The sequence below is a fragment of the Chamaea fasciata genome, unplaced genomic scaffold (genome assembly GCF_029207755.1).
Source record: "Chamaea fasciata isolate MVZ Bird 193981 ecotype frontalis unplaced genomic scaffold, bChaFas1.0.hap1 SCAF_2, whole genome shotgun sequence".
NCBI lineage: Eukaryota > Metazoa > Chordata > Aves > Passeriformes > Sylviidae > Chamaea > Chamaea fasciata.
The window spans coordinates 115,345,087-115,370,563 of record NW_027094087.1 but is presented as its reverse complement, the minus strand read 5'-3'; the positions used below and the strand labels follow the sequence as shown (position 1 = coordinate 115,370,563).

The 25,477-nt window shown below is 47.1% G+C and overlaps 1 protein-coding gene across 2 annotated transcripts in view; it reads right to left on the bottom strand.

Moving 5' to 3' along the window:
* The window catches only part of RUNX1 (RUNX family transcription factor 1), a 179,874-nt gene extending 154,753 nt beyond the window's left edge, over positions 1-25,121 (bottom strand). For both annotated transcript variants that reach the window (XM_066177189.1, XM_066177190.1), the window contains exons 1-2: positions 24,891-25,121; positions 24,553-24,666 (exon numbers count right to left, since the gene is read on the bottom strand). In XM_066177189.1, coding sequence (XP_066033286.1) covers positions 24,553-24,607 — 55 coding nt within the window. In that variant the 5' untranslated portion in view covers positions 24,608-24,666; positions 24,891-25,121. The remainder of the gene's footprint in view (positions 1-24,552; positions 24,667-24,890) is intronic.
* Between the last annotated feature and the right edge of the window lie 356 nt (positions 25,122-25,477).

Genomic DNA, 25,477 nt, shown 5'->3' with positions numbered 1-25,477 from the left:
ATTTAGGGTGCAATAATCTGCTTTTGGGATTCCCTGGATGCAACCCCACTGTTTTTATCCTGGAATTCCCATCGCTGCACATCCCCAGAGCTGTCTCTCCGTGGACAGAGCCAGGGGCAGGAGCTGTGCCTTTGAAGTGACTCTTACAGGACATTACAAATCCCCTGGAAACGGGCCAAAAGCTTCGGTTTATTTTGAAATGTTTCAGTTTTTGACTCGTCTGCAGTCCTGGAAACACCATTAGGGGTCTGTGTGACTCAATTTATGACTCAGGAAACTGCTGCTTCTGTCTCTCCAAGCAGCACATTTTGAGGTCCAGACTTCAGTCAAATTGAAGGCAGATCGAGCTGAATTTTTTTTTCCCCCCCTCTCTGAGTAATTTAATTTGTCTGCACATCTAAAAAAATAAAAAAAAAAAATTTAAAAAAAGGGAAGAAAATAAAATAAATCCTCACTTTCGTACTGGACATTGAGACAATGGGGTTGTCTATCCCATGTCTTGGTTTCTCTTCACACTGCCTGCCCAAAATGGGCATTTTGATGGTTTATTATTTAATATTTTACTGCACGTGTCCACAAATCCGAGGTGCAGCCACGTCCTCCGAGGTCCTGCCTGCAGGGAAGTCCCTTTGGAATGTCCCTTTGGAATGGGGCTGCTGCATCTCCTCAGCACCCCGAGCTGCAAATCCTTCCCCAGACAACACAGAAAAACTCCCTCTGCTACACGAGCTGTGTCATTCCACAGCCTTCACTTCATAAAACTGGAAAAATCTGGGGGTTTTAGGATTATTTTCGTTTAATTTTTTGTTTTGTTTTGTTTTGGGGTTTTTTGTTGTTGTTTTGGGGGGTTTTTTGTTGGGTTTTTTTGGGCCTCTTTGGTTTTGGGTGGTGGTGGTTTTTTTGGTTTTTTTGTTTGTTTGTTTGTTTGTTTTAGTTCTTTTTTTTGGTTTGGTTTGGGTTTTTTTGTTTGGTTTTGGTTTTGTTTTTTTTGTTTTTCCCAAGTCTTCTCCTCCTTGAGCCACACTGAGCACAGCTCAGGAGCTTTAATCTCTCTGAGTTCCACGAGCTCTTGGCACGGAACTTTCCAAACTGGACATGTGCAGAGTTAAATCCTGATTTTTCCTGCCCTGAGACTCTCCCCAGCCACCACAACGACCTTTTTTTCCCCACAAGGGCAGAGTGGTTTCTCGTGCTCTGTGCCCTCCTTGGCCAATCCAACATTCTTGCAAAAAAAAAACCAATAAAAAATTAAATAAATAAAAAGGGAGATAAACAAATCCCAGTTTGTTCAGCCAGGGATTGAAGAGGATTCCAGAAAACCCCATAAATTCAAGGATTTAACTCTCTTGGAGCCCCTTTTAGGCACTGGAAGGGCTCTGAGGTCTCCCTGATCCTTCCCAGCTTTTCCAGAGGAGAAAACCAGGCCTGAGAGTTTAATTTTAGTGCTTTCCACACCATCTCACAGCGATATCTAAATTCAATTTACGCTCCCAGATTCTCATCTGTTGCCTATAAAATGAAATTATCTGTGGCTCCTTGAAAGCCTTGAGTGGCAAAGCCATTGGCTGAGGTCATCTCCACCTGATCCCACCCCATTCGCAGGAAACTTCCCCTAAACCTGGGTTTAGAACCAGCTCTAAGCAAGATTTCCTCTCCTCCTTTCACTTCAGGCAGTTAACTTGCCCTAAAACTGGGTTTAGAACCAGCTCTAAGCAAGATTTCCTCCCCTCCTTTCACTTCAGGCAGTTAACTTGCCCTAAAACTTCGTTTAGAACCAGCTCTAAGCAAGATTTCCTCTCCTCCTTTCACTTCAGGCACTTTTCTCTTTCTTTTTCATTTTATTTCCAGCACAAATCCGCCAAGTCCAGAAAAAACAGGAAGAGAAACTCTTTCCTTTCCCCTACCCCGGGCTGAAATATTTTAGGAAAAGTGACCTGGACTCCGTTTGTTCTGTGACTTAAGCAGAATGCAGAATTCAGGGAAGGCTTTGGGATGTTTTTTTGGGAGGACGGGGCGATGCTGTGGTTGGAATGAGGAGGAAGGAGAAGCCAATTAAACCCAGGAGGTCGACGAGCTGCTTCCCTAAAAGAGAAGAAAGCTGTTGGAAGCAGAGGAAATGAGGCTGTGGTGGAAAAAGCCTTGGCTTTGCTCCAGGTGATTTTTTTTTTTTTTTCTTTTTTTTAGGATGATGTTGGAGAGGGAAAGAGAAGCTTTTGGTGAGTGTCCAACCCTGTCGCAGCTCTCAGCAGCCCGGGCGTGCTCCTCACGCCCCAGGAATGCACCTGTGCTGGGAAAAGCTGTTCCCAGTTTCCAGCAGGAAAGCTGAGCGCAGCCCCTGCAGCTCCTCTGGCTGCTCCAACATCATCTCCTGTCTGCATCCAGCACGGGATCAAAGCCTGGGGAATGAAATCCAGCTGAACACGTGGAAAAATCTGTTTGGACTGCAAAGCAGGGAATCGTGGAATACCCTGAGTGGGGAGGGACGCACAGGAGACTTGGAGAGAGACAATTCCCAAGGGCTGCAGGGACAGGACACAGGGAACGGCTTCAAAGTTCGACTTGATGGGATCTTGGGCAGGAATTGTTCCCTGGGAGGGTGAGGAGGGGCTGGAATAGAATTCCCAGATTTGCTGTGGCTGCCCCTGGATCCCTGGAATGTCCAAGGCCAGGTTGGAGCAGCCTGGGACAGTGGAAGGTGTCCCTGCCCATGGATGGGCTTTGAGGTTCCTCTAACCCAGATTATTCCATGTGGGAAGTTGAGAAGCAGTTGGTGTGAACAGCCTGAGGCTCTTGAGTCCAATCCTGCCGAAGTTTTGGGAATGATCACAGAATGTCCTCAGTGGGGAGGGACCCCACAAAGCTCCAGTCCCAGCCCAGCAATCCCCCCGGGCATCCCTGGGTGTCCAAAGGTTCCTGGAGCTCTGGCAGCCTCGGGGCCGTGCCCGTTCCCTGGGGAGCCTGGGCAGTGCCCGGCACCCTCTGGGGGAAGAGCCTCGCCCTACAATCCCCCCTCAATCCCTCCTGGAACAGCTCCAGCCGCTCCCTGGGTGCTGTCCCTGTCCCTCTGAGGAGCTGCAGCCCCTCAGGAGTCTCCCCTCACTCTCCTCTTCTCCAGCTGGACATTCCCAGCACCCTCCGCTGCTCCTCCTCTCTTCCACACTCTTCCCCATCTTTTTTTTTTTCCTCCTTTGGATGTTCTCCAACAGTTTAATTTCTTTTTTTTTTTTTTTTTTTTTAATTTATTTATTGTGGTGCTCACGACTTGCCCAGGCCTGGAGGTGAGGCAGCCAGAGCAGGCCAATCCCTCCCTGGCCCGGCTGGAAATCAATCCCATCCTTTTCCCAGGACACGCTCTCCCTGTTCTCCCGAGGGATTCATTGCTGGAAGCAGCAGAGCCTGAATCATTTGGAAGCGCCCAGGACGAAGAGATCAGGAAAGCAGAGGAGGAAAGAGAAAAAGGAGGAGGAAAGTCTCCAGCCTCGGCAGCAGCGGCACTCAGACCCCTCCATCCGAGAGTTTCCAACTCTGGAAACACCACGAGGCCAAGAGGGAAAACATCCACTCCAGGCTTTTCAAAACACAGCAGCCGCAGCTCCTTGACAATTAGCAAAGGGGTTTTTTGTGTTCTTTATTTTGTTTCTGGCTCCCCTCCTGCGTGCAGAAGGCTGCCCACACCTCAGCCGCTGGCTGGGAGAGCAAACACAGACACGAGCGTGGATCACCCAGCTCCTGACGGCGCACGACTCAGCCAGACTCTGAGCCAGGCTTTACAAAAAATGGAAAACTTTTGGGTTTTGAGAAGGAGTTTTCAGCCCTGGCCTCCAGAGGATGGACCCTGGATCATCCCCTGCTCTGCCAACAGAACCCGGCGCCTGGCAGGAATTTGCGTGACTGGAAATAGGGAAGGGAAATTTGGGATCCAGTTAAACGTTTCATTCAAGGCCAGACTTTTTTTTTTTTTCACTTTTTTTTTAGTTTTTTTGGGGGGGAAAAGATATGGCACAGGGTGCCCAGAGCAGCTGTGGCTGCCCCCGGATCCCTGGCAGTGCCCGAGGCCAGGTTGGAGAACCTGGGACGGTGGAAGGTGTTGCTGCCCATGGAATGGGATGAGCTTTAAATTCCTTTCCACTTCCACTTCCTGAGCACATTGTGGGATTTCATAATTTTTCAACTCTTTTAACTCTTTTGACTCTTTTAAGCTCATCAGTCCTCAGATCCAAACCCCAAATCCTCATCTCCTAAGAAAAGAGGGAATTCCCTCAGAGACAAGAAATGAGGGAATTCCCTCAGAAATAAGAAATAAGGGAATAATTTTCTTTCTCCCGCTGCTCCAAAATCCGCCTCCAGGTCTCTCCCAGAGCTCCTCTCCCCCAAATCCAGCAAATCCCTGCCCTTCCTGGATCCCAGATTTTCCTGAATATCCTGAGGAAACTCAGCCCAGCCCGACTCCATCTATCCCACTACCAGCTCTTGACAAAGTAATTCCATAATTAATTAAACAAATGAAAGGCCTCCGGTGATTAAGCACCGTAATTAATGGGTTTGAACAGGACTGGCTTGGGGGGCAGGATGAAATTTCTGTCCGTGCAAACTCCCCATGGAAATGCTGAGCATCACAGGGGGTGCCAACGTGTAAACTGTTAATTCTCTTTTAAAGAAAACAATTAATAAAGAGAAGGAATAAAAACACCGAATAGAGAAAATCAGGATGTTTTTGCAATCATGGCCAAGTTTATCCAAAGCTAAAGAGATTTTGGGATCCTTAAAAACTCCGGCTTTTAGGCCATTATAATTTCTAATAACATTTATATGTGTAATTAAATATATATAATATATAATACATAATATATAATATATAATACATAATATATAATATATAATACATAATATATAATATATAATATATAATATATAATATATAATATATAATATATAATATATAATATATAATATATAATATATAATATATAATATATAATATATAATATGATATCATATAATAAATGATATAAATATCTAATAGATAATAGATAACATATAATAGATAATATATAACATATAATATATATTATATAATATCTAATATATCATGCAATATATTATGTAATAAATGATATTTTATTATATTTTATTATATAATATATAGTTTATATATAATCTATTATATGTTATATAATATATAGTGTATATTTTACATTCTAGATTTTATAGATTTTACAGATTACAGGTTATAGATATTATATTACATATTACATATTACATATTACATATTACATATTATGTATTACGTATTACGTATTATATATTATATATTATATATAATATATAATATATAATATATAATATATAATATATAATATATAATATATAATATATAATATATTATATATTATATATTATATATTATATATTATATATTATATATTATATATTATATATTATGTACCTATTTTAATTCCCTATGGAAATCCTGAGCGTCGCAGGGGGTCCATATCCCCCCCCCCCAAAAAAAAGAATAATTTAAGCTAAAATCAGCTGGGAATGTCCCAAATTTTCCAATTTCATGGCAGAAAAATCCCCTTCCCCCAAGGCAGGGGAAGCAAAAAAAAAAAAAAAAAATTCCTTTCTGTGTTTTCCTTGAGTACCTGCAGGTTTCAGGGAGAAAATGTGGGAGCAGATGGAATTTTGGCTGGAGCAGTCGGGGTTCTGATTCCATATTCTGAGGGCCTTGATTTTTTAAGTAATAATAATAATAAATAATAGTATAATATTAATAGCAATGATGATGATGATGATAATAATAATAATAATAGTAATAATATATTTCCAGCCGTTCCCAATCATCATTTTGTGGCCAAAATCTGAGTTCCTGAGGCCTGGGATCCCTCTGGAGCTGGGCAAGGTTCCCTGGATGGATTCAGAAAAGATCTGGAACAAATTGGCACCAAAAGTGTTAAGAGCGATGGAAGATGAGCTCCTAAATCCCTTGGGAACCTCAGGAAACATGAAATTGTGTCTCTAAACTGGCCAGATACTGTTTATATTGTTATTGTTTTACTCCTATCACACGGCGCTGTTCCTGTTCCATGGGATCATGGAATAATTTTGGAGGGAAAGATCTTTAAAATTTAATTCCCTTCCACTGTCCCAGGCTGCTCCAATGTCCAACGTGGCCTTGGACATTCCAGAGATCCAGGGGCAGCCACAGCTTCTCTGGGAATTCCAGCCCAGCCCCTCCTCACCCTCCCAGGGAACAATTCCTGCCCAAAATCCCACCTAAAGCTCCCAATTCCAAGGAAAACTGAAGAGCCCGGCTTTGAAATGAACTCCCTGGAAAGGCACAAGAGTGACCTGCTCCCTTTTTTTCCCTTGGGAAACCCGATGATTCCAGGGAGCAGGTGCCTGTAACAGGAGCTCTGCACCCCACGCTCCCCTTTGGGCACGGATCCCAATAAAAAGAGGGATATTGGATGTCCTTGGGCAGGTGTTACTGGATTAAAGGGGATAAATTCTGATCTGGGTCTTTTTAAAACTACTTAAATCGATATTAGTGAGTGTGCAACCTCCTTCACCAGCAAAGGAGGGATTTGGGGTTGAGGTTTTTTTGGTAATTTTTGCAGATATGTTTTATTTAAATATTCCTTGGGCAGGAATTGTTCCCTGGGAAGGTGAGGAGGGACTGGGATGGAATTCCCAGAGAAGCTTCTGGATCCCTGGAATGTCCAAGGCCCGGTTGGACACTGGGGCTTGGAGCAGCCTGGGACAGTTGGAGGTGTCCCTGCCCATGGCAAGGGTGGGATGGGATAATCCCAAAAATCCCATCCACTCCAAACCATTCCATGAACCTGAAGACCTCAATTTAACCTGAGCTGGCAGAGGCGATCCATGAGGAGAATAAAACCCATTCCTGATCCTCCAGAAGTTTCTGCGCTGGGAGCTCCACAGCTTTTTGTGGCTCTTATGGCAAGAATAATGTTTGCTGTAGGGAGGGGATTCTTTGGTGGTGATAAGAAAAGAGTGGGGGAAATCTTTCCTCGAGGCCACAGAGGTTTTGTTTTAAAGTGGGAGCCACAACGTTTGGTTTTTACAGCTTCAACCTTCTTCACATCTTCTTCTGTCTGGCAGACGTTGATCCTTCTCCGTGGCAGCTGCATCCCAGGATCACCAGGATGGGAAAAGAGCTCCAGGATCATCCAGTCCCACCCCAACCCCTGTCGCCAGACACATCCAGACTCCTCCTGAACACTCCCACAGACAGTGACTGCACCAATTCCACTTCCTGACTGCCCCTGTGGTGAAAAAAAATATCTCAAATCTCTTTTCAGAACCTCCCCTGAGCATTTTTACCGGGTGGTTTTTTTTGTTTTTTGGGTTTGGGGTTTTTTTTCATCCTTTCACTTGAGTTGTGACATCTCGGAGTCTGCATCGTACTGAGACAGAAAACTGGATGGGGCCTTTGGGGACAGGGCTTGGGGTGGGACTGGGTGATCCTGGAGCTCTTTTCCCACCCTGGAGATTCTGGGATGCAGCTGCCACGGAGAAGGATCAACGTCTGCAGGGAGAAGAAAGTGTGAAGGGGGACGAAGCTGTGAAACCAAGCGTTTATTGCTCCTACTTAAAAACAGAACCTCTGTGACCTCGAGGAAAGGTTCTTTTGAGATCTTTGCCTCACTGATGGCCCCTGAGCCCAGAAATGCTTCTCACTTTGTGTCCTGTGATCAGGACCAGTCCTGATCTCCTCCAGAAACGCTCTGAGCATGGGTTAGGCTCAGCTTAAGGAAGAGCTTGGGGACAACGGGCCGGCAGGGTGACACGTGTGGAAAAAACTCCCCAAAACCCCCAAACTGTGGCGGGTCCACGCTTCCAAATCCAATTTTTGAATTCAGCTGTGTGAGGAAGGGAGCGGAAGAGAAGAAACTACCGAGCATCCCAGATAAAATCCAAAAGGAACATTAAGGACACTTATTTGCAACCTTCCCCCAGCGCCCAGCCCCGCAGGAGCGGGGGGCGAATCCACGTTTGGAGAGCTCCTGACCCTTCTGAGAAACCAAAATAACCGAAAAAAAAAAAAAAAAAAAGAAAGAAAAAAAAGAGAGAGAGAGAAAAGGACAGGAAAGCACCGGGGGAGGGGGGAGGAGTGGGGACGGAACTGCTGCAAGAGTTGGAGCCTTATCAGCCCCACGCAGGGGCTGCGGTTTGCTCGCTCTCGCAACCCTCCTGCAACTGCCGCTCGCTTTCCTGCAAACAGGATGCCCCAAAGGGGGCCGCCAGCTGGCCCAGGACTCAAGGCACGGGAGGTTTTTCGGGGCTGTTTTATGCCACCTTGGAGCTTTTAATTTTCCCTGGAGGAAAAGCGGCCGCAAGGTGTGTCCCCGAGCTCCTTCCTGAGCGAAACGAAAAACAAAAGTCGCGGCGGGGTTGCGCGGAAGGGGGGAAAAGGTTGAGCTCCCGTTTTGCCCTTGGTTTTTTTTGGTGATTCCACCTCAAATTTGTCCTTGGGGAAGGGGTTGTGCTGCGCTGAAATGCCAAAGGAATATCTCTGGCGTGGCCAGAAGGATTGAGGATGCTCCAACCCTGGAGTACTCCAAGGCCAGGTTGGATTTGAGCTCGGAGCGACCTGGGAGAGTGAGAGCCAGAGGGTAGGAATGAAATGGGCTTAAAAGTCCCTTCCAACCCAACCCATTCCATGATTCCAGGCAGATTTCCATGATTTCTTTGCTGGCGTGAAGGCTGAATTAATGGAAATGCTGCTAAAAAAACGCCAAAAGGAGCAACTGGAGGTGTCCAGGCAAGGCCTGGAGGTGGCACTCGGAGCTCTGGGCTGGGGCCAAGGGGGGGATCAGGCACAGCTGGGACTCCGTGGTCTCAGAGGGCTTTTCCAACCTCAGGGATTTGGGATTCTGGGATTCTGTCCTCAGAGCTTGTGGATCCTGACTCCATTTCCACCCCCGTTGCCCCAAATTTTGCAGCTGAGTCTCCTCGAGGAGCACATCCTGCTGCTCTCCAAGGCTGTCCCACAGAGAAACCCGCCCTGCAAACAAGCCAAGCACCAGCCTGGAATTTTCACCCAGAAGGGAGACATGAGGAAAAACAAAACCAAGCTCTGCCCCTGCTCGGATAATTCCCCGGGCAAAGGTTATTCCCTGGGCCAGAGGTGAGCCTTTCCCAAACGACAGCGCTGGCTTTGGACTCTGCAAACGTTTCTGGAACTTCCCCAGATCAGCACCAGAGAAAGCAGAGGGGGGGAAAAAAAAAAAAAAAAAAAAAAGGCAGCTGTGGAATTAATTATTTAAAAAAAAAAAAAAAGAAGTTTTACTTTTTAATTTTCTGCAAAAAAAAAAAAAAAAGAAGAAAGAAGAAATAATTTTAAATGCACGAACGAATTCTCCATGTGCTGCAAGAAGCTCCTGCTCTGCTGGAGCCTGGCAGGATTTTAGGGAACCTATCAAGAATATCCTGAGATGGAAAGGACCCACAAACAGCTCTTGGCATTTTCAAGTTCTCCTGCTGCTCCAAAGTAACTGGAGAACACTTTTTTTCTTTTTTTCCTTTTTTTTCCCCCCTCCCTGGATTTTTCTTTGTGGATTTTATTTGAGCTGGATTGCAGCTGGAGAGGCGCAACGTTAGAGCCCCTAAAATTATGTGTGGCGTTCAGGAAATTTCTGATTGAAACATCAGCCCGATTCGATCTGAACTCTGAGGTAAACACGAGATCTCCTGGGAGATAGTTTGGGCTCAGGGCTGTAAAACCGAAGTTCTCAGAACTGCTGAGCTTATGATCTGATCATTCTTCACCCGTGAAGACGAGGAAGATCCTATTTTTAGGTGGATTTAAGCATTTCAGGATGGATTCGACTATCTTTGGGAAGCCACTGAGCTGCAAACTCCTCTCCCGGGCCGCTTTTGTGGAGGCAGAGCTTGTGTGATCTCTCCTCGTTCCCTCTCTGGCCCTCCCCCAGCTCCTGCGGTTTGTGGGCCAACTTTACTAAAGTTGATAGAGCAGAAGTGGGCTGAAGTTCCTCTGGCTTTCATGAAAACGTGGCCGAGGCTCTGGCAGAGCTCCCTCCCAGCTAAAGGGGAGCCCGAGGGAGCTTTTGGATTCCTCCAGAAAGGAAAATAAAAACCTTCCGTGCGATTAAATCCCTCTGGGATCTCAGAGATCTCAGGCACAAAGTCCTACAGTCCGTAGGAAATCAGCTCCCCTGGCTCTGCCCTGCCTTTTTAACTGCATCAAACCGGACTTGTCTTGAATTCAGGTGATGCTTCAGCCTGAAATTTCGCCCTCCAAGGAGAAGTCTTTTGGTGGCTTTGCACGTTTTCAATGAAAGCTTTTTGGAATTTCTCACTCCGGCAAGGCTTAGCTACAAAGAGAACGACAAATTCCCAAGAGAGAAGCAGGAGAGGTTTTCTCCACATTGCACAGGTCGCTAACAACGCTTGCATCCCATGGAATTGATATCCATGGAGTAATTAATACCCATGGAGGAATTAACTATAAAAATATCATGGAAAAATTAATATCCATGGAGTAACTGCCTGGGCTGTTCGAGGCAATCGATCCATCCCCGTCCCAAGTGCTTCTCCAACATTTCCCTCAAAACAAGACCAGCTCAGGGAGTGATCCAGCCCTGGGGGCTCCTCTGGCTGCTGTGTCCGTCCCTGGCTCCTCAGCACAGCAGGGACAGGAGCTCCTGGAGCTGAGGAAGGGCCTGGAGCATCTCCGTGCCCGGGAGAGGCTGAGGGAGCTGGGGCTGCTCAGCCTGGAGAGGAGCCCCAGGGAGAGGGGACATCGGTGTCCCTGAGTGTCCCTGAGTGTCCCCTGGGTGTCCCTGTGTGTCTTTGGGTGTCCCTGGGTGTCCCTGAGTGTCCCTGGATGTCCTTGTCTGTCCTTGGGTGTCCCTGTCTGTCTCTGCGTGTCCCGGGGTGTCCTTGTCTGTCCCTGGGTGTCCCTGGATGTCCCTGTGTGTCCCTGGGTGTCCCTTTCTGTCCTTGGATGTCCCTGGGTGTCCACGAGGGTCCCTGTCTGTCTCTGGGTGTCCCTGGGTATCCCTGTCTGTCCCTGAGTGTCCCCATGTCTGTCCCTGTCTGTCCCTGAGTGTCCCCATGTCTGTCCCTGTCTGTCCCCATGCCTGTCCCTGTCTTTCCCCACGTCTGTCCCCACGTCTGTCCCCACATCTGTCCCCTGTGCAGGGAGGGCAGAGCAGCCCCAGGCTCTGCTCCAGGCCCGGCAATGTCCCCAGAGCCCCGGGCAGGGACCGAGCCCAGCAATTCCCCTGAAGTCCTGCCCTTTTTTATCTACCACATCACAACTTGCATCAGAGAGCTCTGGCACAAGCTGCCTCCCGAGTTTCACGTCTATTCGAGGGAAAAAAAAAGAATAAAAGTAACAACGAAGAAACCAGTTTAGAAATAATTCTCTTTTTGTAGTTTTTTTTTTTTTTTTTTCTTTCCTACCGTCTTCTCCCTCCCACGCCCAGCACACGCCGACTTTCGAGTTTTGGGTTACCAAAATTAATGTTGGTGTGGCTGAATTACAGAACTTAACAGGCCCAGGCTCATGCAGGAGAGCCTGGAAAAAGGAAATCAAGATCCCACGGGAAGCTGTGTTGAATCCAGCGGGATCTATGCGCAGTCCTGAACTCGAGATTTTGGGGAAAAAAATAAAATCAGGGATTTTGGAGGGGTATTCAGCACTTGCTGACTCAGGACTCTCTGGGAACTCGGAAATTAAAGAGGAGGAGTGCACAGCAGCTCCGGGAGAGGCCAGTCCTTCCATCCCAGAAGAGTTTGTGCATTTCCCATCCCTGGAAGTGCCCAAGGCCTGGCTGGATGGGACTTGGAGCAGCCTGGGACAGTGGAAAAGGCTCAGTGGAAAGTGGTTGAAATGAGATGATTTTTAAGGTTTTTTCCTTAAAATTAATGATTAATGATTTTTGTCCAACCCAACCCAATCCATGATTCCACGATCCCTCCCCGACTTTCTAAAAAAGCTCCAGGAATCAGGATCAAAGAGAGGAACTCTTTGGGCCACCTGCATCCATGCGATCCCAAGCAAAGTGGGAAGACAGCAGCGAAGAAAAGGACAATAATTTAATAACCCAGTAGGGTGAACAATGGGGGATTGACTTCAAACACTGAATTTCCAAAAAAAAAACACCAAAAACAAACCGCCAAAACCCTGGAAAAACGCCAGTGGATTATTCTGAGGGGGGAGCTTTCTCTATTCCTTTATTTAAACTCACGGGCAAAGGCAGCTCCAAACACCTGCGTCTCAAATATCAGCAGCTGGGCCTCAGATTTCCATCAGCCAACGAAATTCCCTGAAATCCTGGCAGGGAATATGCCCCATTCCAGCTGGAAAATGCAGCTGGGAAGAGAGGGCAGCAGAGGGAAAGTGGCTTTGCTGTTCAAGGCCTAAATCAGACACAAAATGAGAAACTTCTTCCCCTTTCCTGATTTTCTCACCCTCTTTTCTGCACTAAATTCTGATTTTAAAAAAATTAAATATTTAATATTTTAAAAATATTTTTTTAATATATAAAAACATGGGGTTTTTTTTTTTCCAGGCAAATCTTTAATCCACGCAGTTATTTTATTTAATTTTTTTGGCCTCCATTTTATGATAACTCAAAGCAGTTGGGTTTGCAGAAATGCAAACCAGCAGCAAAATTTGCAACCCAAGCCACGAGCTGGAAACGTCTGGGTGAACTGGCCGGTGGCAAGTGTTGCAAAGAGCAGCATTTCCTCCAAACCTCAGTCGCGGGGCAGTTTGTTTGCTCACCCAAGAAAAAAAGAAACTTTGCTGCAGGTAATGACATCCTAAAATAGGACAGCTCATGGCTTTTTGTTGTGTTTTTTTTTTTTTTTCTATAGGTTATTTATGTAATTTCTCTTTCTCCTTTGAGCTGCAGCTTCAAATAAGAGAGGCCTCAAATGTTCTGCAGGAAAAAAAACAAAAAAAACCCAAACCCTAAAAAATATTTTTTCAAAAAAATCCAGCAGTGCTTTAAAATATTCAAGTTCTTCACTTTAACAAGTGAGGGACTTCAGCCAGAAAACAGGTTAAGGAACAGGGAAAAGATTTTCCTTGGAAATGAGTTGAAATCTAACGACAAAATTTCTGGTGAATCACGTTTGGGGTTTTTTGGGGGGTTTTTTGGGGTTTTTTTTGTTATTTTTGTTTTGTTTTGTTTTGTTTTTGTTTTTGTTTTTGTTTTTTTGGTGGTATTTTTTAGTGTTTTTGTTGCTGTTGTTTTGGGGGGCTTTTTTGGTGTTTTCTGCATCGGGGTTTTTTTTTTTTTTTTTTTCCCACAAAACTTCTGTGTAGGAATTTTTTTAAGCCCGAAGCTTCAGAGGTTGACCTCGTGTCCAGCCTGGTCCCACACCTGATCCCCTCAGACACTGGATTCTGGAGCATCTCCTGATCCCTCTGCCTGGAATGTCTTTTCCCAAAGGCTGACGAGGAGCTGAGACAGATGGAAAACCTCCAACTGCTTCTGTTTAAAAAATGCCTTTTGATCTCCACCTGGATCAAAGCAGCAACACCCCAAAACCTCCAGAGCTGCTTTTCCCCTCTCCACGTGGGTCAAGGATGTGCCCAAAACTTGGAGCTGCCCAAATAAACCTGGAAAAATGAGCAAAGACCCCTGGAATTGGGACCTCTGGCTCACACAAAGGCGTTTTTTGTTCAGCACATCCTGAGAACGGGGAAAAACAGGGCAGGGAGGGCCGGGACTGAACTCTTGGAGCAAACCTGAGGAGGCTCCAGGATGAGCAGAGGGATGGAGCAGCTCTGCTGGGAGGAAAGGCTGGCACAGCTGGGATTGTTCAGCCTGGACAGGAGAAGCTTTGGGCTGAGCTCAGGGTGGCCTTGCAGGGCCTGAAGGAGCCCCAGGAAACCTGGAGAGGGACAATTCCCAAGGCACGGAGGGACAGGACACAGGGAATGGCTTCACACTGAAAAGTGATAAGTTTAGATGGGATCTTGGGCAGGAATTGTTTCTTGGGAGGGTTGGGCTGGAATTCCCAGATTTGCCGTGGCTGCCCCTGGATCCCTGGCAGTGCCCGAGGCCAGGTTGGACACTGGGGACAGTGGAAGGTGTCCCTGCCATGGCAGGGGTGGAACGGGATGAGCTTTAAGGTCCCTTTCCCACCCAAACCATTCCATGATTCCCTGATGCTGCCCCACAGCAAAGAGCAGATGTTTGAAGAGGGACTGCTGACCTGGGCCATCAGTGCCACACCTTTTCGTGCACCACAAGAGTCACCCCAGGTCTCACCCAAAGCCCAAAGCCACCAGCCAGGTCTTTCCAGTGGTTTCCCTGACTCTTGGCTCAGGTTCCACGTACACAAAACACTGGGTTGCCTTAACTGCCCAGGAAAAGCGTGTCCCTAATTCATCTCTTCTTGCCCAGAAATCAGTTTAATGACACAAATTCACCCCAAATGTGACCCTCGTGTCGTCAATGTCTCCTATAAATCCAAATGGGATTTATAGAACCAATATCCCGAGTGGAAGGATCACATGGATCATCCAGCCCCACCCCTGTCCCTGCCCAGACCCCCCAACAATCCCCCCTGGCCATCCCTGGCAGCGCTGTCCAAAGGCTCCTGGAGCTCTGGCAGCCTCGGGGCTGGAAGTTTTCCATTCCCTGGAAAACTGGTGACAAAAATGGCAAAATTTCCGTTGCAATCCCCGTCAGAGTAAAAGAAAACCGCGCCGGCGTTAAAAGTTCTGATTGTTACTCTGAAATCTCAATGATTCATCGCTTTTAAACCCCCCCAAAATTTATCCTGTCTCTGGTTTTTAACCTTGGCAAGTCATTCACCTCTGGTTTCCAGGCACGCTGCGTACGAAACCCTGCTTCATTTAGAAAATTAAATCATTTTCTCCAGCAAGGGACAGCCAGAAGAAGTTCACGTTCCTACACGAGACCTGACTCTTGGTTTCAATGCGCAAAGTTTTTTTAAGCTTGGTGTGAAAAAACGTGTGGGCGTTCAGCCCCGTCCAGGATCACTTTGACAGGTTCTGATAAAGAGAAAACTCTGCAGGCTGAGGGGTCTCTTTCCTCTCAGAGGTGGCCCCAAGGATGGAAAAAGTTGTGACTGAATTTCTCACGAAGGGTTTGGAGCAACGAAACCACCACAAACTGCAGCAAGTGATTCACAATTAGAGACTCAGAAAGGTTTGGGTTGGAAGGATGTTAAAGATCATCCAGTGCCACCCCCCGCCATGGGCAGGGACACCTTCCACTGTCCCAGGCTGCTCCAAGCCCTTGGACATTTCCAGGGATTCAGGAGCAGCTACAGCTTCTCTAGGAATTTCATCCTAAGAATTTCTCCCTAATGTTTCATCTAAAGCTCCCTCTTTAAATTTAACATTTTGTTAATGAAACCCGAACCTGAGTGTTTCTTCCAGATACGAATTCTCTTCCCTCTGACTCATACAAACCCCAGAGCTCATTTACATGGAGCTCCTGAAAACCAGAAGAGTTTTACAGAAGTCTGATACGATCTGCTAACTGAATTCTGAAGTGCAAAGCCCTTCCCATGAAGCGGGTGGAGCTCTCAGATCTGGGGGCCCCTCCGGGTGATGAGCACTGGAGTCTCCTCTGGTCTTTCACAGGATCCTGGAATTATCAGGGTGGGAAGAGCACTCTAGAATCATCCCAACCCCTGTCCCCAAGGGCCACCTCCAGACTGTCACTCCAAAGCTCACCTGAACTCCATCTCATCCCTTGGGCTTTGTAGGAACCTGACCTTTGGATGGGAGGGACCATCCTGGAGACTCCTCACAGCCCTCAGGGTGCCGAGTCTGGGAGCAGATGAATTGTGAGTTGTGGCCCCCTGAAGGTTTGGTGGATGTGCAGGTGCCTTTTGCTTTGATTCCGTGGGATCACCAGGGTGGGAAGAGCCCCTGAGGATCACCCAGTGCCACCCCAGTGCCACCAGCATCAGCCAACCCCTGTCCCCAAGGGCCACCTCCAGACTCCTCCTGAACACTCCCACACACAGTGACTCCAAACCTCCCTGGGCAGCTCATCCCAAGGCCTGAGCACTGTGCCAGGGAAATTTCTTTGCCCCATCTCCACCCTGAGCCTCCCCTGGTGCAATTTGAGGCCATTTCCTCTCCTCCTTTCCCTGCCCCTCCTGGCAGGGACTTGTGCAGAGCCACCAGGTCCCCCCTGAGCCTCCTTTGCTCCAGGTTCAGCCCCCCCAATCCATCTGCTCCTCCCAGGTTGTGTTTTCCAGCCCCTTTCCCATCTCTGGACACTCTCCAGCCCCTCATTGTCCTTTTGAGCATGAGGGGAGCCCCATCCAGCCACCCCTGGCAGATGTCAGGATGAGCTGTGGTGCTGAGTGAGGGCAGGAGACGAACCCCGAGGCTTCCACTGCTGATTTTATACAGCCAGGGCAGATTTTAAGGCTTTAAACACATTCCTGCAGCCGCACTTCCACTTCCTTTGGGGAAAGAAAATGTTTCCTCGAGCCAATTCTTCGGATAAAATCAGGGATCAAGTGTCCATCAGCTGGTCAGTGTGGAGAAGAGGAGGGACCTCACTGCTCTGCACAACTCCCTGACAGGAGGGAGGAGTGATCTGGGAATTCTCTGGGAGTGTTCAGGAGGAGTCTGGATGTGGCCCTCGGGGACAGGGTTTGGGATGATGATGCTGGTGCTGTTGCTGGTGGGAGCGGATGATCCCTAAGATCTCTCCCCACCCCGATAATCCCAGGATCCTGTGGATCCCCGAGCCCAGCTCTGGCTGTCCCAGCACAGGTGAACGCCACAAAACCACGTTTAAAAAAATAAAAAAAAAAAATGAACTTCTGAGAGCTGTGGGTGGTGCTGGGGCTTTGAAGGTCCCAGACATTTGTCACAAAGGACACACACACACACACGCTGTGCTTCGCCCTGAACCTCCCAGGGATTTCCCAAACACTCCTTTCCCTTTTAAACACCACCAGAAGCCTCTGGAAGGGCTGGCTCGGAGCAGCTTCTGATTTGATGAGGGTGGCAGGGCTTGCCCCGCAGTGCAGCAGCTTGAAGCGTTTATAGCAAATCCCATAAAAACCTGACGGTTTTCGGGTTTCCTTCCAGCGCTCTTCTCAGAAAGATCCGTCAGACAGAAACCCTTCAACCCTGCAGACAAAACCCGACCCAAAATGCAGCTCCTGGGCTTTCAAAATCACGGCTGCGGATGACAGAAAACATCCCGCACGGCCGAATATCGGCGAGGCCAAACCGAAAACCCCGAGCCCACCTCGGCCTCCTTTGGGGGTTCACTGAGATCAGAAACTCAAAACCAAAAAAAACTGCGGCTTGGAAACAGAAATTCCCAGACTGATCGAAACCAGGGAAAGTGTTTTCTCCGAGATCTGCACGAAGCGAAACTGCCCGGAAGCGGGGAATCCTCCAGACCACACCGAGGATGGATTGGGAACTCTCCCAGGCGGAGCTGCCCTCGCTCCATCCCTCCATGCTTCGCACTCAGTCCTTTCACGCCCCTTTTCTTTCTCCCATTTCAACACTTTGAATAAATCTTGGTAGAAAATTTGCCGGTTTGGACTGAAATCAGTTTTACTCCACTAAAAAAACTTAGTTTCATTGCTAAACCTAATTTGGTTGTAAACCAACTTTCGGCTGGGATCTCAATGAAATAAAAGAAAAAAGTCATTTATTTTGGGAATGACATCGGGAATCTGCAGAATTCCTCCTCTTCCCATTGGCAGGATGCTCCGAGCACCGCCCCTGCTGTCATCTCCACTGCTGCCTTTCAGAGAGCAAATGTCGCTGCACAATTCGGGCAGCTGACTCAAGTTTATACAAATATTACCCAGAGAAGAAAGAAAAAAAAAAACCCGAGGGAGGGCCATGTTTTCTTGTCCGGTGAGGCCAGTGAGTCACTGGGGCCCGTCTCTCTCTCCATGGCCAATCCCAGAAGTCCTGGAGGAAGCCACAAATCATCTGGCAGACGACAGAGCTGCTTCCAGGGGGATCTTTCTCCCCCTTCCCCAGCTTTAACGGGGGTTGGTTTGTGCCCTGAAATAGGGCAGGGAGAGGAAAAGGGAGAACTTAACCCTTCCAAAGTTCTTTTATATTTTTTTTATTTTATTCTATTTTATTTTACTTAATTTTATTCTATTCTATTTTATTTTATTCTATTCTATTTTATGCTATTTTATTTTACTTTATTTTTTTACTTTATTTTATTTTACTTTATTTTATTTTACTGTATTTTATTTTACTGTATTTTATTTTACTGTATTTTATTTTACTGTATTTTTTAATTTTATTTTACTGTATTTTATTTTATTGTATTTTATGTGAGGTTTTTTTTTTGTTGTCGTCGTTTTTGTTGTTTGGTTGCTTTTGTTTCTTGTTTGCTTGGGTTCCCCCCCCCCTCAACTTGGCTGGTATTTATTAAGAAATTGTTTAAGAATTTATGATCTCAGAGGGCTTTTCCAACCTAAACGCTTCCATGACACTCTGCATGTACGGGCAAATCCAGGAGTTTTTAGGATTCCGTTGAAGCCTCGGATTCAGTGGTGTCTTATGGCAATTTAATGCCCATCCTGCCTCTCAGCCTTGTTCTCCATTCCCATTCCTGCCTGGCACTCTGGGACTCCCAAAGTCAGATATTTCTCCTGGTTTGGGGATAAATGACGGAGAAATCCGTTATTTCCTCAGGGTTGTTTCTCCTCGGCTTTTCAAGTCCAGCGTTCCTAAATCCAGCAGCAGGAATATCCCTTGCCCCTCTTGGTTTAAGTGCAGACTCCCCCCTCTCAAATAACAGCATGACTGAGACACTCATTCTTTATTCTGAGGTCCAAATTTCAAAAATCGCTTTTATAAACTTGCCCCTGCCCCTGGTCTTCCCGAGCATTTCAAGATAATTTTGGGATCAGGCCTCAGCAGTCAAACGAAATCTTGATTATCTTCTGGTCACGAAAAGAAAAAAGAAAAAGAAGTTTACTTTCTATTTTTACTGCATCCCCCTGCCAGCGTGGGGGAAATACTTTCATTTTCCACCAGAGAGCCACCTCAGGGCTGGAGTTTGTCCCTCGTGGTGAAAAAAACCCGACAAATTAATTAATTAATCTCTAATTAATGAACGGCCAAGTGATAAAGGGCAAAAGCAAAACAGAGACAGAACCTAAATCATTTTTTAGACTTGGCACAACACATCCCAGGCCTGAGCGTGGCTGCTCAGAGGCTCAGTGAAATAATTTTGGCGCAGGATAAAAATCTCTTGATCTCACCAGAGCAGCGTGTTCAGCTCTGTCAGAGTTTTTTGGGGTTTTTTTTTTTAACTTCCTGCGCTCAGGCCTCGCAACGTTTCTCATTTCTCAAGGCCTTTCGGTGAAAAAAAAAAAAAAACACCAAACCCAAAAAAGAGCTCAGGCTGTGTAAAATCAGACGTTGTGCAAGGTTTTTTTTTCTACTTGTGAGCCAAGGTTTTTTTATGAGCTTTAGTTCAATTTCCTATTCACGAGCTGCAGTCAGGGGTTTATAACGCTGACACGAATTAACTCTTTGGGGCAGGCAGCCTGAAAAAATTCTCTATCCACTGGGGCAAGGGAATTGATGCTGCTGGAAAAAGAGAATCAGGGAATGGTTTGGGCTGGAGGGACCTTAAAAAATCATCTCATCCCACCCCTGCCATGGACACCTCCCACTGCTCCAGGCTGCTCCAAGCCTCAATGTCCAACCTGGCCTTGGACACTGCCAGGGATGAGGAATCCAAAATTCTGAGCTCAGGGACAGGTGTCCCTCAATCCAGGCAGGGAGGACTTCAGAGCACGGAAGAGCTTCTCCATTAAATCATCTCAGGACCTTCAGGATCACCCAGTGCCACCCCAGTGCCACCAGCATCACCCCAAACCCTGTCCCCAAGGGTCACATCCTGACTCCTCCTGAACACTCGGGATCTGGGTGCACAGGAACAGCCGATCTCCCGCAATGTTGCTGCTTTCCAGAGGGATCCTGCCAGGCTGCCTCAAAATATTAATATCTGGTAAAAACCTGTCTCTAAATATTCCAATAACTCCACGGCTGAAGGTCAAAGACCACATCCTTAATTTCTGGTGGGGAGGGACACCTGGGATGGACCTTTGTGGCTACAGTAAAATCCCAGAGCCACGGAATCCCAGAATCACCAGGAGACTTTCATGGTCATCCAGCATCAGCCAAACCCTGTCCCCAAGGGCCACCTCCAGACTGTCACTCCAAAGCTCACCTGAACTCCACCTCATCCCTTGGGCTTTGTAGGAACCTGACCTTTGGATGGGAGGGACCATCCTGGAGACTCCTCACAGCCCTCAGGGTGCTGAGTCTGGGAGCAGATGAATTGTGAGTTGTGGCCCCCTGAAGGTTTGGTGGATGTGCAGGTGCCTTTTGCTTTGATTCCGTGGGATCACCAGGGTGGGAAGAGCCCCCGAGGATCACCCAGTGCCACCCCAGTGCCACCAGCATCAGCCAACCCCTGTCCCCAAGGGCCACCTCCAGACTCCTCCTGAACACTCCCACACACAGTGACTCCAAACCTCCCTGGGCAGCTCATCCCAAGGCCTGAGCACTGTGCCAGGGAAATTTCCTTGCCCAATCTCCACCCTGAGCCTCCCCTGGTGCAATTTGAGGCCATTTCCTCTCCTCGTGTCCCTGCCCCTCCTGGCAGGGACTTGTGCAGAGCCACCAGGTCCCCCCTGAGCCTCCTTTGCTCCAGGTTGAGCTCCCCCCAATCCATCTGCTCCTCCCAGGTTGTGTTTTCCAGCCCCTTCCCAGCTTCACTGCCCTTCCTTGGACTCGCCACCCTTTAATTTTGCATTTACAAAGCAAGAATCTCTCAATGCCTGGGTGCTCCTTGGCACTGTAGCACTCAGAAGAAATTACCCACAGTGTACTTTTTCTATTTTCCCACATTACAAAATTACTGTGCTGGCGTTCATTTCCATCCGAGAACAAACAATGAAGATGTTGCACCGTTAATTAAAAAAAAAAAAAAATCACAGAGGCAAAAACCAGGAGTAAAAAACTTCTTTGCACATCGAAAGAATCAGACCTTGCAGCAGAAATGAGGGAAAAGTGGAAAATATTACGCTTGGTGCTATTTTGAGCTGCATCAAAAGATTAGTTCTGTTTTCTTTGGTAGGCAAAACTATTTTTATATAAATATATAGATATATCTATATAGATATACAGATATAGATATATAGATATATATAAAATTCTGTAGGCAAATATTATAAAATATAAAATTAGGAGATTTCAAATTGTTACTATGCCACGAGCCTAAGAAATTGTAAAACGAGAAATTATAAAATGAGGAATGATACAACGAGGAAGGACAAAATGAGGAATTATAAAAAATGAATTAGAAAATTTCATTTATAATTTTAAAAAATTCATAATTACAATGAAAAATTATAAAAAAATAAGATAAAGATTACGACAAAAATTAAAATAAAAATTACAAAAATTCCTCATTTTGATGCCCTTTCCCGAAAAGTCTCCTTGGAATGTGGTGGGAATTCCAGCCTGAGCCCTTCGGTGAGGAGCTGGTGTGGTGTGATAGAACAAGGGCCACATCCTTTGTGGTTTGTCCCACACTCCCATTAACGTGGCCGAGCTCCTCTGCCTGCCCCTGCTCCTGCTTCCCCACTCCCCTCTTCCCTTCCCAATTTTCACCCGAAAAAGAATGATGGATTTCCTCCTCACGGAGCTGCTTGGCCTGATAAAGGAGGAATCCAATTTTGGGGGTTTCTTTTCCCCTTTTCCCTCGCGGTTTCGGTCGAGGGGGAGAAAGCGCAATAAATTTTGGCGGGAAGAGCAGAAACGAGGCGCTTCGGGGACGTTTCTCTGCAAGGCCGGTTGAGAAACAGGGTGAGAACGACCCACCCCAGGGATGATTGTTTGTCTTGCTCCCGAGCCCAAACGTTCCTTTTGCTGTGCCCCAGGAATTTTGAAATTGGGAGTTGGTCGGAGCGGAGAAAGGAAGGAACGAAAAGGGAACTGCTGGAAAACCGTTCCACGCTCGCACACGCACACACACACACCCCCCCGAAATGTTCTTTTGCAACAATGAAACGTTCGTTTTACAGCTCAACCGAAGGGTTTGAGGTTTTCTCCAAGTGAACTCTTTCTTTAACAAGATTAAAAGCACAAAATCTCTGCCGTTTGCGTCGGAATCGGGAGCTTAAAACCTGGATCCATAAATACGACGCGTGCTGGGCTTCTCACATGAAGCTTGCGGTTTAAATAAGGAGACGCTGCACATTTCTGCTCAAGAATTGGGATGGCTCTTAAATGAATGTATCCCCGCTACACAGAAATGCGGACAGAGAAAACGAGATGACCAGTGGTAGAGGTGAAAGCTGCCATGCTCAATTCAGACGCTGAAAACTGGAGGGAAATTACGTTTTCACTTTGCTCTTACACGGCACCTTTCTATCTGTAATTTCCGCCCTTACGTTTTCTATAGATTTGAAGTTTGAAGCTGAGGTTTTCTGCAGGAAAAACCTCTTTTACCCAAGGTTCTGCAGGAAACCAGGATCTGATCCTGGGCTGCCAAAACTGACGAGAAAAATTCATAGAAATATAAAAACAAGGAATGATTTGAGGTGGAAGGGAGCTTAGGGATCATGTCATTCCTCCCCCTGCCAGGGGCAGGGACACCTGCCACTATCCCAGGTTAATCCAAGCCTGGTCCAGCCTGACCCAGAACATTCCAGATGTTCCTAAGATACCCAGGTAACTTCCAGCCTAGCACTGCTTGCGTCCCATTCCCCAAAGAAAATGAAATACCGGCGCTGGGACAACATTAATGCCAAAGGAATGAGGAGTAAGGACGAAAATAAACCCCATTGTGGGGTGTTGAGCTGAATCTCTTGCTGGATTAAGCAGCTTTCATGAAACTCCTCCTTTTTCTGGACAAGTCAGCCCTTGGGTTTTCAACCAACTGCTCTCAAATTTTTTATTTTTTTTTTTCTGGGTTCCTGCCAAGCACACGACCCCTGCTCTCCATCCCTGCACAAGCACAGCCCCACCAGGCTCCCTCTGCTCGTTATCAGACGCACAAAATTTCCCCAAGAACCCTTCCCGTGCTACAGGTTAAACACCCAGCAGTTGCTGAGCTAAAAAAAAAAACCCAAAAACGCAATTAAATTAAAAAATAAATAAATAAAAGAAAAGCTGACGAGTTGCAGGAAGATCCTGCTTGTTATTTCAGCCGGAATTGCTTCCTTTCCCTGCTTGGGGTGCTGAGCAGTGTCAGCCCTCGGGCACCTCCTGCTCACCCTTCAGCATCTCCCCCACCCAGGCAAAGAAGAAGGCGCTGCTGACTCACGGGCTGCAGTGCCAGGAAAAAAAAAAAAAAAAAAAAAGAGGGAGAAAAACTTGGGATATGAGGAGAAGGGAGGGGGGGGGAAAAACCAATTTGAACGGCGGAGCTGGGTAGGATTTGGGCAGGCTGAGCTGTGACCCTCAGGAGCTGCCGCCCGTGGTGACACAGCAGCAGCTGGGAGCAGCATTCCACGTTCCCCGTGATTAATGGGAATCAGCTCCTGACTCACAGCAGCCGAGGCTGGGGCTGTGAGCAGCTTCTCAAGTGCCTGGGCTGGGACAGGCTCCGTGTCCTTGTCACCCACGTGGGGACAGGACGGGCCGGCGTGTGGCCAGGGGAAAAGTTCAGCTCCAGGAGATAATTCCCAGGAAGCTGAGAAGTTTCCCGTGCCAGTGCCCGGCTGAGCTGGGTGAACGAGCCGTGAGTAAAAGCATCAGCTGCACAGGGGGCGGTGAGAACACCGAGGGGAACGTTACAACCCCTTCGGTCGCTGCTGACAAGGACACAGATTTGCCGGGTGAAGCCCTTCAGTTCCCCTCCTTCAGCCCTCCGAGCATCCTCTGAGCCTCCCAGTCTCCATCCCCAGCACTCCTTTCCCTGAGCCACGTGAGTCTCAGCAAACTTTCAGCCAAACTTTCAGCCAAACTTTCAGCCAAACTTTCAGCCAAACTTTCAGCCAAACTTTCAGCCAAACTTTCAGCCAAACTTTCAGCAGGTTCCTTTAAGCGGGTTTTTTGGGGTGTTTTGTTTTTTTTTTTTTTTTCCTGAGCCTTAAACCCAACCTAAACCCTGCTCTGCTGCTCCCTCCTCTTGCACTGTCATTTGTCACGGCAGCTGCTCAAAAAAGCACCCCCCACCACCCCGCCAAAAAAAAAGGACCAGAAAAAAGCCCTGTGCTGCCACTCTTGTACCTGCAGTAATTCCCAGGAGTTACCCGAGTAATCCCACCGGGATTTTTGGAAGAGCAAAACCCACGAGCATGCAATGGTTGTTTGAAGAGCTTAAACGAGTCCTTGTTGCAATCTCTTGAACTGATAAGCAACGAGATGATATTTCTGCCAGCTCAGATATCAACTCGAAGGAAAATGAAGTGGAAAAAAACCCGAAAACCCCCGTGTACTACAAGGAAGTGCCCAGATCCTCTCCAAACATGCACTTTGTGAAACGTAGGAAAGCAAAAACATCTCCTTAGAAAATTCTGAATGGCACTTACCTCTCAAGAAGTGCTGGTAAGAAGGAAGTGACTCAAATATGCTGTTCGAAGCCATTGTTTCCTCTTTAAAACTCACTCTCTCTTCGCTGGGAGGGAATTTGGGGTTTCTTCCACCTTGGGGAGCGAGAAATGAAGATTGGTCATTGCCACCACCCTCCTCCCAGCCATCCCTCTCGGCTCCATCGGGAGCGGATCCTCAGCTACTTTTGCTCAAAGGACTCTGAAATTCTTTCTCTTTAAAAAAAAAAAAAAAACCAACAAAAAAGGAGAGGGGGGGAGAGAAGGAAAAAGAAAAATAAAAAAAATACAGCGGCTTGGTTGTGGTTGATGATGCTTACCACCCTCCGAAACCCTGTGGTTTGCAGGCACAACGATTTGCCCTCCCTGCTGACCAATATCCCGGACCCGCTCTTGGGTGACTGCCTCCGTACCCAACTTGTGGTTCTGTGGTTGTTTATGAGGCCCAAAGAAGTGTTTCACACAACCCAAATTACAAATTTAACTGTTCCCCTTTCCAGGACCTGCCTCCATTGGTCCTTCGGCATCACATGACTGGGGTGATGTCGACTTTCTGCCTTTCTTTTTTTTTTTTTTTTTTTTTTTTTTTTTTTTTTTTTTTGGAAGGGTTGTTCTTTTTTTTTTTTTTAAACTTGCTGAAGTCATGCCCTTCCCACTCCACCTGCCCTCCCCGGGGCTCCAGGCAAGGATGGAGTTGCTGAGGGAGGGAAAAACTGGTGATTCACCAGCCCTGATGCTCCAAAAAAGGTCCTTTGATGAGTTAGATCAACTCCTCTTGTTTGCTTGTTTGAGGTTTGGTTGGGTTTTTTTCCCCCCCCCCTGCCTATTTTGATAGCGACTTCATTGCTGCTTATTCCATAGGAATTCAGACCTGGGTTTGAGGCTGCTGTGAAGGCAGCAGGATGTG